General features: G+C 48.4%; 1 protein-coding gene and 1 long non-coding RNA gene across 2 annotated transcripts; one reads left to right on the forward strand and one right to left on the reverse strand.

Moving 5' to 3' along the window:
• Positions 1-339: 339 nt before the first annotated feature.
• On the reverse strand, positions 340-9986 carry C14H11orf24 (chromosome 14 C11orf24 homolog). Its single transcript, XM_019717505.3, has 4 exons — positions 9477-9986; positions 5821-6043; positions 2358-2530; positions 340-1598 (listed from the first exon to the last, which is right to left on the reverse strand). Exons 3-4 carry the CDS (start codon positions 2479-2481, stop codon positions 517-519), a joined length of 1206 nt encoding a protein of 401 aa, XP_019573064.3. The 5' UTR covers positions 2482-2530; positions 5821-6043; positions 9477-9986; the 3' UTR covers positions 340-516.
• A 69-nt stretch (positions 9987-10055) lies between these two features.
• Positions 10056-18933, forward strand: LOC141572296 (uncharacterized). The gene is made up of 2 exons (XR_012497659.2): positions 10056-16110; positions 18633-18933. It is a non-coding gene; the product is annotated as an uncharacterized LOC141572296 (long non-coding RNA).
• The last annotated feature ends 539 nt before the right edge of the window (positions 18934-19472 follow it).

Raw genomic sequence — 19472 nt, forward strand, 5'->3', positions numbered from 1 at the left:
TCTCCACATGGTGCCAGATGCCAGGTGAGGGCAGCTCTGGGCATAAGCATGAAGCCCAAGGAACCGGCCCGACACAGCAGGCTGCCAGGGGCCCACATGATATTCAGCGTTTACAAAACCGAACTCCATCACGTGTATTTTGAAAAGGCTCCCCTGTGGCAGTGGTGGGCAGGACAAGGCCCACACAAATGGGGAGACACGGTCTGAACGGAAAGCAGTCATCACTTTAATTCTGGCCGGCACCTGACACCTGGGGCTCCCCAGCCCCGCCCCCCGCCCCATCACTGCCTGCTCCATCAACATGATTGTTTACAAAAATAAATATGAGAAAAGCACAACTCTCTGTGATCGTGGAATTAATCTGACAGTAATTCAACATGTTTAAGCATCTGGCATAGCTCCTAAATTGCACCAAAGAATTTGGAAGCACTTGGTTTGGTCTCCAAGGGAAAATGGAAGGGGAAGGACCCCGGCCCTCCAAGGATCCAAGAGGCCGCAGGCCGGCTTCCCGCTCCCTCACATTTCGGAGTCCGCGTACATGCCGTTGATTAAATAGTCCACCTGCGTGTAGTCTTTCTTCTTGTAGCTCTCGTAGGCTTGCAGGGCAAATAGAACCAAGACTGTGAAGAAAAGGGTCACACCCAGCAAGAGCACCGCCAGGAGGGAACTTCTGTTCACGGACAGGGCAAGGGGCTTGGTGGTGACCACCAGGTACTGGCCTTGGGTGCTGAGCTGGCACGAGTCTGTGACTGGCATTCTAGAGTCCCCTGAGCTCTCGGCTGTTGGCCTGGTGGAAGCAGTACCACCTGTGGCCTGCTCCAGTGTCTGGGGCGTGCCTGACCCCGTGGGCTCCTGGGAATGTGGAGTAGGGCTTGGCCGTGTAGTGGGGGACGTGGCAGGGGTCGGGCTGGTATGAGGCACAGGAGCTGGCACTGTGGTGGCAGCTGGCCCCTGGGCTTGTGCCTTGGTGGTGGTCACCACTGTTGTGGACATGGAAGCCACAGAGGGAGAGCTGGGCTTTGGGGTTGTTTTCACGAGTGGGGATTTGGGACTGCTAGCCGTGTCCACCACAGGCCAGGTCTGGGTCGTGGGGCCTTGTGTGGACTCAACTGCTTGGGGAGTCGTTGGGGGCACGGGGCTGGCTGTGGAGTGGCTGGGTGTGTGAGTCGAAGGGCTCTGTGTGTCCATGGGGCTGCTTGCCTTCGCCGAGAGGGCAGCAGCGAGCTGAGTGCTGGTGGCCTGAGTCACCCGAGGCGCTGTTTTTGTCAATGTGCTGCCGCTGGGCGCCTGTGTGCCGGGTGTGCTGAGAGCAGCTGTGGGGGACCGAGGGGGTTGCCCTGGCGTCGGGGCCGGTGGCATGGGCACACCAGAGGCCGTGTGGTCAGGGAGATTTGTCACAACTGCTGACGTGTTCACATTTGTCCTGTGTGTGGTCCCTGCTGGGATGGCCAGAGAACTGCTGTCACCTACCGAAGTCCTTTTGGTCAACGTAACAGGAGAGGGTGTTGTCATGGTCGTGTTTTCAGATGTTTTACTAGAGTCGTTTTTAGTTGTTTCCTCAGATACATTTTTCTTGACTAAATTATCCCGTATCTGCCCTTAAAGTCAGAAAGGGGAGAAAAACACACAATCACTTTCAATCCTGTGGATTATTCTGAGACGCGGGCTGGCGCACGGCCTTGCTGTGCCCGGCTTCTCGGCCCAGGGAGCACAGGGAGGGGCTGTGTACACAGCGGCCCTCTGATCTCCTTGCTGCACACATCTGGCCTGCAGCCCAGCCCAGAAACACTCAGCACTTTGACTCTAAAGTGCCTCTGCCCTCTCGGAACCCCAAGCCCATCGAAGGCTTAAGAGCTTCACTCTTTGATCCAATTCCCAAAACACCAGACAGAGTGAAAGTTTCCCATTACAGGTGTGATTCACCATTAATACACATCAGACACACACCGGGTTTGCGAAGCAGATAAACTGCTGTCCAGATATTCCAACTGTAAAGACATTCTTGGCTTTCTAGAAGCCTTTGTTGCAGGTCTCCCTGGAGATGAACAGTGCCTGGCACACAGAAGCGCAGGTAAATATCTGAGGCAGGAATGGATGAACTCACCGAAGACCGGGTTCACAGAAGGGAGATTTTGCAGGGCCAAGCGAGTGGTCCTCTCAGGGCTGAGGCCTGTTCCACTGGGGGGCTCCCTACCCACGCTGGGCCTGGAGCTCAGCCTGGCAGCCCTTCCCAGCCCAGCACTGGGGAGCTCGGGGCTCCCCACTCGCTAGCCTGGCCTTGCAGACACCCCTTGGGCTCAGGATGCTCTGGGGCCACGGTGGGCCTTGTCCGGCAGTCACCCAGCTTTCTCACTTACGTGGATCCAGGGATGCACTTTGGCTTTCAGAGAAGTACAGGGAGGAAATGCAAATGAGCACAAGAGCTGTCCACATCTTGCAGGTGAGCCAGTAGCAAGGCTGGGCGGTCCCCGAGGCTCCCATCCAGACGCTCTCAGGCTGCCAATGACACCCTGCTGCTTGGCCGAGGGATCTGTGGTCAACAGAGGCATCTGGTCAGTAACACAGGCCGGCCTGGGGCATAGGGTGTGGCAGTGCACCTGTGTGCGGGGCTGTGGCAGGGTCCAGCGTGCCAACCGAGCCACATGCTCCAACCAGCCTGGCCCCCAGGAAGAGCGTAAAGCGTCTCAGCCATGATGGTCTAATGACCTCACCAGCGCCTGCATGTGATGGGTTTATAGCACTTCTCAACCCAGTTGCGCAATGAGTCTCAACCCCTCCGTCCCACCCCCGAGTTCAGAGTCTGAAAGAGCAGTGGAGAGAGGGTTAAGACTTGGTCACATGAGAAGGGCACAGCATTCTGATCACCAAGATTGGTCAAGTCTTCCTCCTCAATTTCTCCCAAGGTCTGCAGGGCACAGATCAGGCCCACTGCGGCCATGACAGCCGACCACACCTTTCATGTGGGAGATGCCACTTAGCCCGCCAGCCATCACCCATCCGTCTATTCTCCAAGCCATCATCCAAGACTCTGAGCACCTGTTCATGTGCCAGGCAATGCCCTGGGGACAAAAGATGAAAGCCACACAACCCCCTCCTCCTGGGAGCCTGCCACCCAGTGGGAGACAGAAAAGCGGTCACTGCCGGCTGGCACAAATGGAGAGCAGCGGCGTGACTCAGTGTTGGGAAGCATGGAGATGGCAGCTGGGCGGGACCTGAAGGCTAAGCTGGAGGCTGGTTCTCTGGGCGAAGAACCCGAAGATGGCTGGTGAGGTTGGGGGAGGAGGGGTACTATAAGGGCCCAGAGGAGGCAGGTGATGCAGGTGGGTGGGTGGACGGGGTGCCACTGTGAGAGGCAGTGCACTGTAGGAAGGTCCAGAGATGCCACCATGGCTGAGGCTCACAGGACGAACCTGGGCCCAGCCAGAGCCGGCTTCCCGGGTACTTGGGGGTCTCCTCACACTCGCTCTGGGAATTCCCCTCCTGCCAGCAGGCTGGGATTCCTTGAAGCAGGGGTGCAACAGGGAGCCAAGGGGCCAAGTGACCTCAAGTGTCCCATCCCTTCACGTCCTGCTCGTTGTGGGTGCACCCTGATGCCGCCCTCAGCCCTGCCTAACTGCCCGAGTCCCACGCGGCCACCTGGAGACCCAGGCCCTCTGCGGACAATGGCCTGGCCACACACAGTCAGGTTTCATCTCGTGACGAACCACTCGATCTGGGCACAGGGCAGGCCTGCTGGGAATCTCAGGGCAGGTGACAAGACTGGGGCTCCCAGGGGTGCCTCCAAAATCCTGCCTGAAGATACCCTAGGCCTTCGGTCTCCCCACTGGGCCCTCACTGTGAAAGTCCTGAGTTCCACAGGATGTCACGAGAGGGAGCCTAAAGGCACCGGGTGGAAATGTCCTGAGCAGCACCTCAGCCCAGCGTGGATGCTCTGGCTGCTCTCCATGGCCCTGCAGCCAGGCTGGCTGCCGTGACCACGACAGGCTCGCTCTTTAACCATCAGCCTCAGGGTCTCAGACGAATCACCTCCAGCGTCCCATGTTGGCCCTACTCACCCGCACCACCCGCCCACAGCTGCCAGAAAGATCTTGGTAACCCACAGAGCTCAGCCTGCCTCCACGGCTCAAACCCCTTACTCTCCCTGAATAACCCCAAAGCGCCTTCACCCGGCTGAGGCGACCTTCAAAACCTGGCCCCAGGGGCCTCTCCCCTACGCTCCCACCCCTGGGCACGAGAAACACCTGTCGTTCCCAAGCCAGAGCCTGGCTTAGCCATCAGCCCCCGTGCAGCACATGGGATGGCCACACAATGGCCTTCTGCCTCCTGGGACCAGTGGGGACTGTTGTAGGGTGGCCCCGTGACTGGGAAAACCCATCTGAGCACGAGCTCTTCCGGAAGGCGGGCACATTCCCCGATGCTTCTGACCCCTTTCCAAGCGTCACTAACCTCACTGTAGCTTCACACTGCCCTATGCCTCCAGAATCGTCCGGAAGGACTCCCAGTATCTCACAGGTTTAGAAAGTTGCTCAGCTCTACCAACCACAGGTTTACATCTGTTTTCTGGAGTGCAAAAGCTTTCTTTGTTTGGGCAAAAACAAGTGGGGGTGGGGAGAGAAGAAACAGACACTATGGGGGAGGGAAGAATTCAAACTAGACGGTCTTGGGCACAAAGAGCTCTCACTCCCACATCAGCTGAAGCCATGCAGCTGCGCTCTGGGTAAATAAGTGTATTGCAAAGGCTGTCTCTGGCCAGTCACGTGTGCTGAATGCAGGGCCCCAGGTCTGAGTCTGGAGCTGGGGTCCGCTGGGGGGGATAATGTGTCAGGGGCTTCCTGGATGCACCCCAGGCCTTAGGCACTCCGATGTCCCCTCACTACAAATCTCTAGAGCAGGGTTGGCAAACATTGTCTGTGAAGAGCTGGGCAGCAAATATTTTAGACGCTGTGGGCCATAAGGTCTCTGCCTCAGCGACTCAGGTCTGCTGCTGTAACGCAAAAGGAGCGAGCCATGGATGGCGGGTACATGGCAAGCGTGGCTGTGTCCCAATAAAACTTTATTTACAAAAACAGGTGGCAGGCGGGACGTGGCCAACAGGCTGTCGTTTACCAACCGCTGCTCTAGCAGTGAACTTCAGAGTTCTTGGAAGCAGGGGGACCCTGATCCGATATGCTGAGTGGGCTTTCTCCTTCCTGCCTCACCCTGGAACAGATGCGGACCATTTCATGCCTGGTCCTGGGACAGCCTCTGTCGCTTTCCTCCCAGGGTCCCTTCTGCTACAAGGCACCTCCTCCATCCCGGCGTCAGTGAGGTGCAGTACTCTGGCAATGTGTCAAGAGGGTCTCCCACAAGTATTTTTTTCCTGTTTTTTTCCTAACATTTTTTTATTATTATTATTAGGTTCACGTGCACAAAACAATGTAATATAGTTAGACATTTGTCATTTATATTCCTCACACAGTGACAACCCCTCTCCCCCCTCCCACAAGTATTATGGTATTGCGACACAGGCTGAGAGAAAACCTTTTGTGGGGATTGGCATTCGTGTGATGGAAACAGATGAGGGCCACAGAGGACCACTCGGTCCCCATCTGTCCCCACCTGTGGACCATCCTCCTGGACCACCTCAGAAGGCGGACTCTCTGAAGGGAAGAGCCACATACGGGGCCCCTCCTGGTTACTGGAAGCTCAGCCCTCTGGGCTTTGCTGTCGGTCCTTTCCCCTTGATCCTCCCTGGGCTGGCAAAGCCCCTCAGTACCCTCTCCAAGCTCACTGTCCCGTCCCCAAGCTGGTGCCCCGGCCTGCAGGGCCTCAGACACTCACCAGAGGCAGCTGCTCAGGGTGTGCTCCCAGGCTGGGCCATCTTCCTCCTTGGAGAGCTGCGGGCTTGGCACTGTGTGCTCGCCAGGCGAGGTCTGTGTGCTCACCAGGTGAGGTCTGGCTTTCCAGGAGGCGAGAGCAACTTCGAGGGGCACTCCCAGACCCCGGCATGCTTTGTGGCCCACGTGGGACACAGGCCGATGCTCCACTCTGCTCATGGACATATCTAAGGTTCGAAAAAGAGTAAGCACTCCTTAGGAAAAGCACAGGAAAAACAGCCAGTGAGGAGGACACACCAAAATATCATTACACAGATCGTTATCCTGGGAAATGATACTATGTATCAAAACTTCCAATGCCACAGCTCCTGATGTAGCACTTTCTACTGCCGGAATTTCTTCCAAGGAAGCAACTGGACGGATGTCCAAAGGAGGAGATCTACAAAGATCTCCATCACACAGTTATTTACAACAGCAAACACATTGGAGTGATTATGTAAAATATGGTCCCATTCATATATAAAACACTATGGCAACTGTTAAAAGATATACAAATTTCTACTTATTGACGTGGGAAGGTGCCCAGCATGTAACATGAAATGAAAAAAGCAGGTCACACAACAGTACACACACCATGAGCCCGTTTTTGTTTAAACAGATGTGTCAAAGGATGTGGAAAGATTTATACCAGAATGCCAATAAGGGTTATCCCTGGGGAACAGATTTACAAGTGATTTTTATTTTCTACGTCCTCTCTCTCTCTCTTTTTATAAACAAGTATCACTTTTGGAAAACACTTCTGAAAGGCTCTGATGAAGGGCTAACCATGTGATTGTCTTCAAGTACTCTAACCTACCAGGCAGAAGGGCACCGAGGAGGCCCACTTGATAGAGAGACTTTGATAATTTAGAGAAACTTCATGACTTACACATCAGGAGATGCATTTTTCGAGGAGCCAATCAAAACTAGAGGGATCCAAGAGTACAGTGGTAACGCAAAGATATTAACCAGCACAAATGATTCTCTCACTGATGAGTAGTTAATGTAAACTCAGGAGGAGATTAAAGAAACCCATCACCTCCTACGTGGTAGATATTAGTAGGTACGGATGCCCGAGGACCACCGTGGGCCCACGTCCTAACACAAATGCCTACATGTGCACACACATGTGTGCATATACAGGCACACACACGAGCATGCAGTCCCACTCGTGTGTGCACACAGCCACACGCATATTGACGCACTCACAGCTCTACATGCATGCAATCGCAAGCATACACATGTAGTCGTACACATGCATATGTGCAAATAATCATACACACACACAGTTACATGCACAGAGGCGAGTGGACACGTGGAGCATCTCCACAAGGTGAGGTCAGGAAAACTCCACAAGCGTCTCAGTTAGCTTCCGCTGGGTACAGTAACTGCTTATTCATACTCCCAGCCAGGGGGCTGGTGATCACTCCCACAGAGACGGGACTTGGCCCTCGCTGGGCCGTGACATCATCTTTCTGGCATGGTCCTGCCTCCACTTTCCAACAGCATAGTCTAAATGTCAAGATGCATATGCAGGGACCTGTGTCAAACTTTATAAATTGACTCACAATGGACAAACCATTAACAAGATTTAAAATACTAATTTCCCCTGCAAAGGCTTTAGTGAACCTTAAAAGAAGGTCTGGCCAGTACTCTCTTTATTATTTGATACAAGGAGACTAGACAGACAAAGGTCTCAGACCACAATAGATGGAAAGGAAAGAGACCCCTGAGGCAGGAGGGGAATAAGCAGGAAAGAATGAAGTCAGCATTAAATAGGAGACGAGGGCAGAGGGAAAGCAGGTTTGGCTGGTGCTGGGCATTCCCCTTTTCAGAGGTCAGCTCCCCACAAGTTTTGCAGACCTGAGCTGAGCGACACTCCATCAAGAAAGCACCCCAGATTGGGACCCTGGGTGCCAACTTCTGATCCTTTTCTGGCCCTTCACCTGGTGATGCCTCAACACCTCCTGTCCCCAATTTCTTGTGTTCCCAACTTTGGCTTGATTTTAAACTCTTTTATGAACCTATTTGTTATAGGTAGGGTGTTGCGTGCAAATTACATAAAACCAGACTGCAAATTGCTTAATTCTTCTTCTGGCTTACACAGGTTCCTAAGATCCAAAACAAGTAATTCTCCGGCTTGGCAAGGGACTACACCATTACCCCACATTCCATCACTCGGGTTAATACTTATGTATCAGTAGCGACGTGGCCCCAGTCCCTACTCCAAGCTGGAGAAACTATACATACCAAGGAGTAGGGACGGTGGAAGCAAATACTGGGCAAACCACAAATACCTATCCTGACACGTCACCTGGCTGAACTTTGGTAATAGAACCCAAGGAACATAAAACATAGGCTTGTGGTTTTGTGTATATGGTCATTGTCCTGTGGTCCAAAGGATATGTCTCTGTGGCAGATGGCAACCTGGAACACTGGATATTGTCTTAATTACACTGCTTGCTTCCGGGTTTCCAGAAGTTTTGGTATCACGATTAAATGCTGATCAAGGAGCTAGTTCCTTTTTTTTAAAATTAAAATTTATTGGGGTGACAGTTGTTAGTAAAGTTACATAGATTTCAGGTGTATGATTCTGTAAGACATCATCTGTAGCTCACATTATGTGTTCACCACCCAGAGTCAGTTCTCCTTCCATCACCACATAGTTGACCCCGTAAGGGCCTAGTTTTTGTTGGCAATGTAGGTACATTTGACGTTATTTTGCCTGTTAGGCAAGCCAGGCATATAAGTGTAAAAATCTGTGTCTGAGCCCCCGACTGACTTCTTCTGTTCCTTCCCCTCCTGTTTCTTGCCGTAGTGGACGAGAAAGGGGCCACACACAAAACCTGCCGCGCTCAGGAGGGACCAGCATGGTGGGCCCTACAAACTCAGAGACAGAAAGTAACTTTACGGGCTGTTAAAAACGCCTAACTGAAAGCAGATCAGGGCTGGTGGTCACGTCCTAGGCTCAGAGCTTCCTTGACACCGTGAGCCTGTGCATTGCTTTTTGCATCTAAGATACCACACCTTTGAAATGTCAGCGTAATCTGCTTTTCCCGCCCTTCAGGCACAGCCACCCCCCCAGAGCACAAGACCCCAGAACTCCTCCTGGTTACCTTACACCCCCAAAACCATCTGTGTGCCACAGACGTGAGCTGCCCTGTACCCACCAATGGGACAGAAGTATGTGTCTCTCCTTCTCACTTTGTACCCATCCCAGAGGTGTCCCCGCTGTGCGTTCTCCTGCCCCCCCATCACTCATGAATTTCATGTAACCCTCCTTACAGCTCCTCCTTCTGTTCCAACGAATAAAATAAGCTTCAAAACTGCCATTCCCCGAGCATTTTCTCAAGTCGGTGAAGATCTGCGTCCGGGAAATTGTCAGTTTGGCTCAAATAAAGTCACAAATTCCCTGCAGGTTTGGGCGTGTCTCACCTCCTCACCTCCAACCCTCACCCTCTTGCACTGCGGGGCCCCACTCATTTTCTTCTCTTGTCCCCTCTTCTGCCGCTTCTGCCCCCATTCATCCTGCCCCACACCGCCCTCTGTCAGCCCCGCGCCGGCTCAGGCAGCGGCGACCACAGCTCCCGGGAAGGCAGTGGACGGCGGCGCGGGCCTTACCTGGTCGCCGCAGGCCAGCGGCGGCCCGGTGGCCCTGGAAGGGCGGGAGGCGCCCTCGCTCTGGTGTGGGGACGTGGCCGGCAATGAAGCAACGTGGCCCGTGGCCAGACCGCTCAGGGTAGCCGCCCCAGGTCAGGCCACCCGGGCTGCCCCGGAAGTGACGTGCCCGGGGGCGTGCCCGGGGCGGGGCGCGGCAGCCTGGGCTGGAGCGGGGCGGGGCCTGGCCGTGCCAGGCGCAGCCGTCGGGAGCCGGACGTGAGGGGCGTGGCAGCCCCAGGCCCCGCCCACCGCGGCGGCTCCGGCGGCGGCTCGCAGGCGGAGGGTGTCTATTTCGGTCGGGTCTCTGGCAAAAGCGGGCAAGTAGTAGCGGCTGGGCCTGGACCCCTCCTCTCGCCCCCAGCCCGGCAGTGGGCGCCTCATTGCCGCGACCGGAGTGCGGGGACTGGGGCAGGTTCAGCTGGGACGTACCCCGAGGGCTCCACCGTTCGTCCGGGTTCGAGCTGGAGGGAGTGACGGTGCCACCTCCCTGCCCTCCTCCTTCCTCAGACTTGATCCAGCCCCTGGGGGCGTGCGCTAGCGGGGGGCGGGGCCGGGGGGCGTGGGGGGGGTTCCTAATAGTAAGTGATAGCAGTGGTGGCAGCTTACAGTTTGCCAAGCCCTGTGCCTGGTGATTTACCTGCAGCTTTGGTGGTTTAATTACTGTGAGGTGCCTCACCTCCATTTTATAGATGCAGAAACTGAGACAAAATGTTTTATAATTGTAAGACGTGGGAGAGCAATCAATAGGGCAAAGTGCAGTGTAGGGTTATGCTTATTTCAAAGGTGTGTTAACCTACTGTTTCCCCGGAAATAAGACCTAGCTAGACCATCAGCTCTAATGCGTCTTTTGGAGCAAAAATTAATATAAGACCCCGGTATTATATTAATTATATTATATTAGATGCTGTCTTATATAAGACCCAGTATTATATTATATTGTATTGTATTATATTGTATAAGACCCGGTCTTATATTAAAATAAAGACCGGGTCACATGTTAATTTTTTCTCCAAAAGACGCATTAGAGCTGATGGTCTGGCTAGGTCTTATTTTCGGGGAAACGCAGTAGATGCACCGAAACAATGGACAGGGCTTGCTTAAGCCAAACATAACTTGGTTAAGTTACATGCTTAAAGCATATAACTTCTGGGGCGTGACTATGAACTGCCCAGTTAGAAATTGATGATCAGATGACCTTGTGAGGTTACTTTCCGTAGAACCCCTTATTCCTGCACACATGGGAGTAAACCGAAAGATTTTATTTTCAGACAGTTTTATAAGCTGTCTAGGGGTCCTGGACTAAGAGACTAAACCAGACACAGAAAACTGAGGGTTGCAAAGACAGGATGAACTCACCAGCTCTGAGCTCTGGGAACACCTGAAAAGCAAGTTAGAAAAGCAATCACTACCCCATTCAACCTCATGGTTTCAAGTTGTGTAAAACTTACCCAGCAAAGATGAGTTTGCTGAGGCCTAGGCCAGTTGGTAGGGTTTGTGGCAACGATCCTTTTGCTTTGTGTTTGCTTTAATTTTCCCAACTAGCTCAGGTCTCACATGAGAAGGGCAGTATCTGTGTTCACAAGTGAAAATACACCCAAACATCCAGTTGTCGTTTTATGTTTGCCTTCTTCCAAAACCGATGTATGTGACTTTCTGTGTTTTCACTTCCTTCTTGGCAAAATTGGGACAATTTTTACTCCTAGGGCTGAGGTTACAAACACCAGGCACAGCCCTCCTTCTCCAGTTGCTCCGTCTAGAGCAGCGGTCTGCTGGCTCTTTGTCTGCTTTGGTCAATAAAGTTTTGTTGGAATACAGTTATTATGTATTGTCTGGCTGCTTTTGCACTACAAGGGCGGAGTTGAGTAGCTGCAGCACAGACTGTATGGCTTACAAAGCCTGAAATATTTACTGCCTAGTCCTTGACAGAGTATTTACAGGGTCGTCCGTGTTTGCCAATCCCTGCCCCTCTCCCCGACCCCAGTCTAGGATGTTGCTAGAAAATGAGTTTCAGACAACAATGGAAGTATCTTACCTAGATGGTCTAGAACACAGGGAAGCATTCTTTCTCGGGAATCTAGTACTACAATGTCTTTGGATCGGGATCACCGGGAACCTAGTGTCCGTTGAGCACAGCTTTGGGAACTACAGAGCTGCTTCTGAAGAGTATTATGAAGAGGAAAGCAGGGCGGGCCAGCTTCTTCTGATGGCAGTAGATGAATTAAAGAGAAGGATACACTTAAATCCTTAAGCTTTTGTTTCAGGGCACGATCATCTAAGATGCTTTCTATGCAGAAATAGCTAATAACAAATTCAAGGCTTTGTCCTCTTATTTGTTGAATCACAATGTTATTTGAATTTAAGGCCATGCAAGATTGCACATATTTGAAAGGACTCTGCAGTAACACCAGCGGGCTTCAAAGCCTGGCTCCTTCACTTTTTAGCTGAGTGACAGCGGGCAAGAGGCTTAGACTACACCCTCTATGTGCCTCAGTTCATCATACAGTCTTTCTGTCATTATGATCGTTTTGTTTAATAAAGTCTCTGTGACCACTGACTTAGGGAATACTGAACCATTACTCCTCGGGGAAAAAACAAAGCCAACACTTCCCTTCACGCTCTACCCTTTATCGTCATATTTATTAATCAAAGTTTTGGCTCTAACACAAAACTAAGGGCATTAAAATTATGAGAATTTTGAGGATTAAAAAATGGACCATTAATGAAGATAGAAATATATGTGCATTCTTGTATTGGTCCTTCTCACCTGTCACTTATAATGTTCAGAAATATTAATTTGCTTTGCAGATATATACTGTGGATAAATGGCAAAAAAATTTTAAAGATTACGAAACCAGGATGGTATGAATTTACACTGAGTTTTTCTTTTACTTCAATTTTTTAAAAAGCATGTCTTAAATTTCACACATTTTTAGTTAATTTAGTGGAATATTCAAAGACGTTTGATATGGTTTTAAAAACTTTGAGGCTTAATATACACGCAAAAAAGTGTACATGTAAGTTCACAGCTTGGTCAATGTTCACCAACTGAATCCCCTGTGTAATCAATACTCAGATCAGAAACAGAGCAGAACCAGCACCCTGGGGACCCCCTCGTCCCCCTTCCATGTCCCAGATGAAAATACCAAGTGCCTGTGACAATTCAGAGCAACTTAAACTCTCATGCATTGCTGGTGGGAATGCAAAATACTCCAGCCTCTTTGGAAAACACTTTAACTTCTATAAAGTGAAACATACTCTTACTGTATGACCCAGCAGTCCCACTTCTAAGTATTTACCCAAGGGAGATGCAAACGTGCGCACACAAATGTCTGCATGGAAATGTCTATAGCACCCTTTTTGTAATCACCAAAAGCTGGAAACACCCAAATGACAATCAATGGGTGAATGGATATACAAATAGTGGTACACCTATGCAATGGACTACTACTCAGCCACGAAAAAGCACAAATTACTGATACATTCACCAACCCTGAAGAATTTCAAAAGCATTATGCTAAGATAAAGAAACCAGACATAAGAGACTATGTACAGTATGATTCCATTTAGATGACATTCATGAAAAGACAAAAATATACGGACAAAAATCAGTGGTCATCAGGGGATGGGGGTGAGGGAAGAGGGATTGGCTCTGCGTTGCCAGGCAAAATACAGATGGAGGGCCGGTCCGGTGGCTCAGGTGGTTAGAGCTCCGTGCTCCTAACTCCAAAGGCTGCCGGCTCGATTCCCACATGGGCCAGTGGGCTCTCAACCACAAGGCTGCCAGTTCGATTCCTCGAGTCCTGCATGGAATGGTGGGCTGTGCCCCCTGCAACTAGCAACGGCAACTGGACCTAGAGCTGAGCTGCGCCCTCCACAACTAAGATTGAAAGGACAACAACTTGACTTGGAAAAAAAGTCCTGGAAGTACACACTGTTCCCCAATAAAGTCCTGTTCCCCTTCCCCAATAAAATCTTAAAAAAAAAAAAAAAATACAGATGGATAGCTTGCTTGGATGTCCTGGGGGAAGGGATTAAGAAAATGCTTATAACATTTGCGTTACACTAGAGCTCCAATCAGTGTGTGTTGGCTTAGTTTCAGCCCTTGGGTTAACCCCACAGAGCCCTTTTGTCCAGGGCTCGGTGGAGGGTGGCAGAGCAGAGAAAGGCCTGATGGCAAACCCTAGGACTCGCAGGCAGCAAATACAGACACTCCAGTGTCACGGTTCCACTGCGAACTTCTGAGCCAATCTGAGGGGCATCTCTTTCAGTCGCAGCTGCAGAGCCCAACGCCTCCACGGACAAGGGCAGTGGTGCTGCCGGACATGTTTATATTTCAGGAACCCAGAGAGCAGGGCCCAGGGTCCAAGAGATGGAAACTTGAGGGTGGAGGGACTTTGAAGCTGACCAGGGACTCTCATCAGAAACTGTTTTTAAAAAATTGGTTTCTTTTTGTTCGTTTTCAATTTCTAGATTAATTGCACTGTGGTCAAAGAACATGTTCTGTATTTTTTAGCCCAGTGAAATTTTTTGAAATTGTTTTTTTTTTTTTTTTTAATTTATTGGGGTGACAATTGTTAGTAAAATTACATAGATTTCAGGTGTACAATTCTGTATTACATCATCTATAAATCCCATTGTGTGTTCACCACCCAGAGTCAGTTCTCCTTCCATCACCACATATTTGTGAAATTGTTTGATGGACCAGCATATGCTCACTTTGTGTACGTGTTCTGTGCGTGCTTGAAAATAATGTATGTTCTGCAGAGATCTATGTGTGCAAATCAGGTTGTTTGTAAATTATGTTGTTCAAATCGCCTATATTTTCATTGATTGTTTTGTCTACTTGTTCTATCAGTTATTGAGAGAGAAGTGTTAAAATCTTCTGTTGATTGTAGAGCTTCTATTTCACCTTGATGTTCTATCAGTGTTTGCCTTAGTTATTTTGAGGCCATGTTATTAGGTGCATATCAATTTAGAATTCTTATATTTTCCTAGGGAATTGAATTTTTTTTCTTAATGAGGTAATCTTTATTTTTAAAAATTGGCTTAGAGACTATCTTGTCAGACATTAATATATAAACCATCTTTCATTTGATTAATATTTGTATGTATGATATACCTTTCGCTACCCATTTACTTTCAATATTTCTCTATCCTTATGTTTTAGATATGTCTCTTTTAGATAGATGTGACTCAATTTTTAAAAAATTCAGTCTGGGGGCTGTTGGTTAGCTCAGTTGGTTAGAGCACGGTGCTCTTAACAACAAGGTTGCCAGTTCGATCCCCCCATGGGCCAGTGTGAGCTGCGCCCTCCACAACTAGATTGAAACAACTACTTGACTTGTTGCTGATGGGTCCTGGAAAAACACACTTAAATTAAAAAAAAAAATTCAGTCTGACAATATTTGTCTTTAGCTGGACTAATTTAATTATAGATTTATATGTAAAGTAATTATGTTACATTTGTGTAATTATGGAATTATGGATTTATTTGAATTTACACTACTACCTATTTTGTATTTTCTGTCTGTCCCACTTCAGTGTTTCTTTATCTCTTTTTTCTTTATTTCTTTTGGATTGATTATTTTAAAAAATTATTACACTTCTCCCCTCTGCTGAAGTTATGCACTGTGTTTCTATTCTTTTAGTGATTACCCTCAGAATTAAAACATTAAAAATCTACCTTATCAATGTCTAAACTTAATCATACTTTTGCTCCTACTCCCAGATACTATAAGACTCTCTGAACTCATAACTCCATTTATTCCCCTCCTGATGTATGTGCTATCATTGTCATATATTTCAGTTTAATATTTTTTTAATGACTCTGTCAGACAATGTTTATTTCCACTGACTCATGTGTTTACTGCTTTCTTTACTTTTCATTCCTTCTTGTTTCCCCAGCCTCCCACGCCTGATCACTTTTCTTCTGCCTGAACAAATGTCCTTTAGTGAGATCTGCTGTTTGTGAATTCTCTCAGCTTTTGTTTGCCTGAAAATGTGTCTATTGCTTCCAGTCATTGAATGCAGCAGCCCCCAAAAGGGGCCTTAACCTTGGGAGAGGCAACTTTCACTATCCAAGAGCAAGTCCAAGAGAGGGACTCCACTGAGAGTGATTGGCTGCCAACACTCCAAGCAGCATCGGTCCCAGAGAAGGGGCGTGGAGGACCCATGCAGCCTGTCAGTGCCCACCCCAGAACCCCCAAGCCGGTTCTATCCAGAACCTGCACATTTGCATTGACAGAGAAGACAATGGCAACCCATTTCGGAGCTTGAGTACCTGGAGGGAGTGAGACCCAGCCAGAGCAGGTGGCTCCTGCTGTCTCAGAACTCGTGGAAGAGGCTTTGAAAGTGATGATGGTGGTACGCCAAAGGCGATGATGCACAAGAGCTGTAGAGAGTTTTCGGAAATGAAAAAGGTGTCATTTCCAAAATTCAAAATTCAAAAGAGGAAGTGAAAAAAACAATGGTCACTGCTGAGAACCTTCTGAAAAATCAGATGGGAAAACTGACAACACAGAACAAAATCATGGTGGAAATGGAAATCAATACAAAGGTGATAGAGCTCTGGAAGTCAGATCCAGAAGACCCAAGGGTGAGTGGCAGGACTTCCAGAGAAAAAGGGCAGTAGAGTTGTGTTAGCAGGCAATGGGTTTATCATTGCTATTTTTAAATGAATAAACAATTTAAAGATTTCTCAGTTTTAGTTTCTAATATGGTACATATCAATAGATTAAACCCTTACAGAGTTCTTTGGGACCCTGAAAAAACTTTTAAGAGTGTCAAGGGGTCCCGAGACCACAGGTGTGGACTCCTGGTTCTAAACGCTGTGCTCCTCGGGGCCTCGTCCTCCTGGCTGGTCAAGTTCACCATCCCTCCTGACTTTCTGCGTTTATTGCCCCTTCTGTGAGTTTCAAGGGTCTGTTTTGAAACTCAGAAGTCAAGAATTAACTCTTCTGGGTTTTTTTTTTTGGGGGGTGGTATCTGACACCAGTGCTGGGATTGGCTTGGACACTGCACTACAGTCCTCAGTCCAGCCACCATTCCCAGGACCTGCCATGCAGCCCCATAGCTCAGAGAAAACACTGTGGGAAAGAGAGTTTTCCCCTCATTTTTGGGGGTGGGGGGATGGGGGCGGTGTAGGCCATCAGGCTTACTTGTTATTTGCAGAGTTCAGAAAACAGTTTTATAACATTTAACGAGATGGGAAAATGCTCTTGTAATTAAACATATTTTTTAAAGCAGACACAGGCACATTCTCAACCCATGAACTTCACATTGGCTGTTCTGTCTGGAATGCTCTTCCTCCAGGTGTCCTCTTGACCCATCATCCTCCCTTCCTTCCAGTCTTCATTCGTAGTCTGCCTTCTCAATGAGATCTTTCCTGACCACCCTATCATCTCCTGATCCCCCAACTCTGCTCTACATTTTCTTTATTTCTATAGTTCTTCTCACATAGTATACAATTTCTTTATTCATTACATGTATTACTTGTGGTTTGCCCCATCCCCACCTGAAACGTGTAAGCTCCATGATGACAGGGATCTTCGCATGGCATGCAAAGTTCCTAGAACAGTGCCTGGCACATAGTAGGCACACAGGAGCTGTGTAATCAGGCTCCACCCTTTGTCTCAGCTCTGATTTGAACCCTGACCCCCGAGTCTCTCTCAACCTCCAGCCCTATGCCACAGCTATGTAATCTGGAGTCTAAAGAAAGTCTGACTCGGGTGACTCATCCGTGCTACCACACGAGGCCATAGAGAGCAAAGAGCGCGCAGGGATGTGAGCTGCAGTGCTAGGTGTAACACTGAGGAATGAGAAGACAGCTAAATGTTACTTAGCATGGTCAGGTAAGCTGTAGGATAGCCATGAGAGAAATTATTAAGCAGCTATTAAAAATGATGCTTTTAAAGAACCATTAAAGATATGGGGAAATGCTCAGGACACAATGTTAGGTGAAAAAAACAAAGACAACAATTACAAATAAAATGCAATTTTTTTTTGTATCTCATGAAAGTTATGAGAATGTATTACCTGCTTAACTATATAAAGATCCAAATGAAAAACGCAGTTAGGAAATGAATGAACTACGTATGAACTTTGGAAAAGAAGTAGATAAATCATCCTCTTTTTTTTTAAGCTGATATGATTAAATAGCTAGAAAATGCAAGATAAGCAACTTAAAAAACAAACAAACAATGAATAAATGGGGGAGAACGCTGTTACCTAGTTTCTTAGGCTTATATTGTTTCCTCTCTTACAGAAATTAGACATTGTTATCATTTTGTAGTCTTTTATTTTGATTTAACCTAATGTTTACCATTTTCTTTGCTCACCATTCCCTCCTGCAATTCAGGCCTCCGTTGCCTTGGAAGAACAGCTTCTCCACTGAGGGTTTATTGGTAAACTCTCTTAGTTTTGTTTGTTTGAAAAAGTCTTTAATTGGTCCCTATTCTTGAAGATCGTTAGGTTGAGAGTATTTTCTGCGCCTTAATGATCTTTCTCTGCTGTCCGTTGTCAGTCTAACTGGAATTTTCTTCATTGGCATTCTGTCATTTTTCTCTGGCTGGTTTTAAGAGCTTTCTTTTTGGTGTTCTGCTGTTTCACTCTCCTGCCAGTTATTAATTTACTGCCTTTCAGCCCCAAACCTACCCTTCATTGCCTGCTCTGTGATAATGGAGCTGGTGGGCACTGGAGGGACGGTGGTGGTTGAGGAGGGCTCCTCACCTCTTCTGGGTGCTCCCCTCCATTTACCATGTTGAATATTGCCTCTGCTCCCTCTCCGGGTTTCTCCTCAGCAAAGGGCCGCCCGTGCAACCCTCACAGTGAAGGGCTTCTCGGGCACTCCAGAGGGTGGACCCCGAATGAAACACCCATCACGTGTCTCAGTGTGGATTTCCTTTTCAATCCTGCTTGTGAGTCGTTGGGCTTTCTGAGCCTGAGGACTCGGTGTGTTCCTCACTTCTGTAAAACTTTCAACCATTTACCATGTTGAATATTGCCTCTGCTCCCTCTCTGGGTTTTTCTTTCTGTAACACTGACTTTGTTAGATCTTTTCTCCACCTTCCATGTGTTGTAATCACCTTAAGAAAATCTTTATTAAAATATAATTTGCAGGGGCCGGCCCGGTGGCTCAGGTGGTTGGAGCTCCGTGCTACTAACGCCAAAGGCTGCCGGTTTGATTCCCACATGGGCCAGTGGGCTCTCAACCACAAGGTTGCCGGTTCGACTCCCGCAAGGGATGGTGGGCTGTACCCCCTGAAACTAACAACAGCAACTGGACCTGGAGCTGAGCTGCACCCTCCACAACTAAGATTGAAAGGACAACAACTTGACTTGGAAAAAATCCTGGAAATACACACTGTTCCCCAATAAAGTCCTGTTCCCCCTCCCCAATAAAATCTTTAAAAAAACCACACACATATATATGTGTATATATGTATATGTATATATATATATATATATATATATATATATATATATATATATATATAATTTGCATACCATGCAATTCACCCATTTAAAGTGCACAATGCAATAGTTTTTAGTATATTTACAGAGTTGTGCAACCGTCATCACAGTATTAGAGCATTTTCATCACCCTAGAAAGAAACCCCATACTCATTAGCAGTGTTGATCCCGAGAATGAACGTACCTGTTGAGAAGGGCTCTTGGAGGCTAACTGGGCTCAAATTGATAAACTCTAGCGGCCATTGCTAAACAGGTGCCTTTCACACAAATTTCTCTTCAGGGAGAGGCCTGCATTAAACCGCCTGCCTCCTGCACTGAACCGCTGCCTACTCGCACTGTGTTGCTGGATTTGTATTTTAACTAATAGGACTGAGATGTTTCTGGTTCAATAGAAGCTGTGCAGCTTCATCCTCATTAGCATCTTCATTGACCAATCAGAGCAGTTCCATTCTGACCAATTAGGACGGTACTTTTTGGACCAATCAA

This window comes from Rhinolophus sinicus, chromosome 14, assembly GCF_057876585.1.
Source record: "Rhinolophus sinicus isolate RSI-liver-muscle chromosome 14, RSI-T2T, whole genome shotgun sequence".
Taxonomy (NCBI): Eukaryota; Metazoa; Chordata; class Mammalia; order Chiroptera; family Rhinolophidae; genus Rhinolophus; species Rhinolophus sinicus.

Bases quoted from the DNA above. Each gene is read 5' to 3' on its own strand.
- C14H11orf24 (XM_019717505.3), bottom strand. From the start codon at position 2,481: ATGGGAGCCTCGGGGACCGCCCAGCCTTGCTACTGGCTCACCTGCAAG. The intron at 1,599-2,357 runs GTAAGTGAGAAA...TCTGACTTTAAG, and splicing joins AAGTGCATCCCTGGATCCAC to GGCAGATACGGGATAATTTA.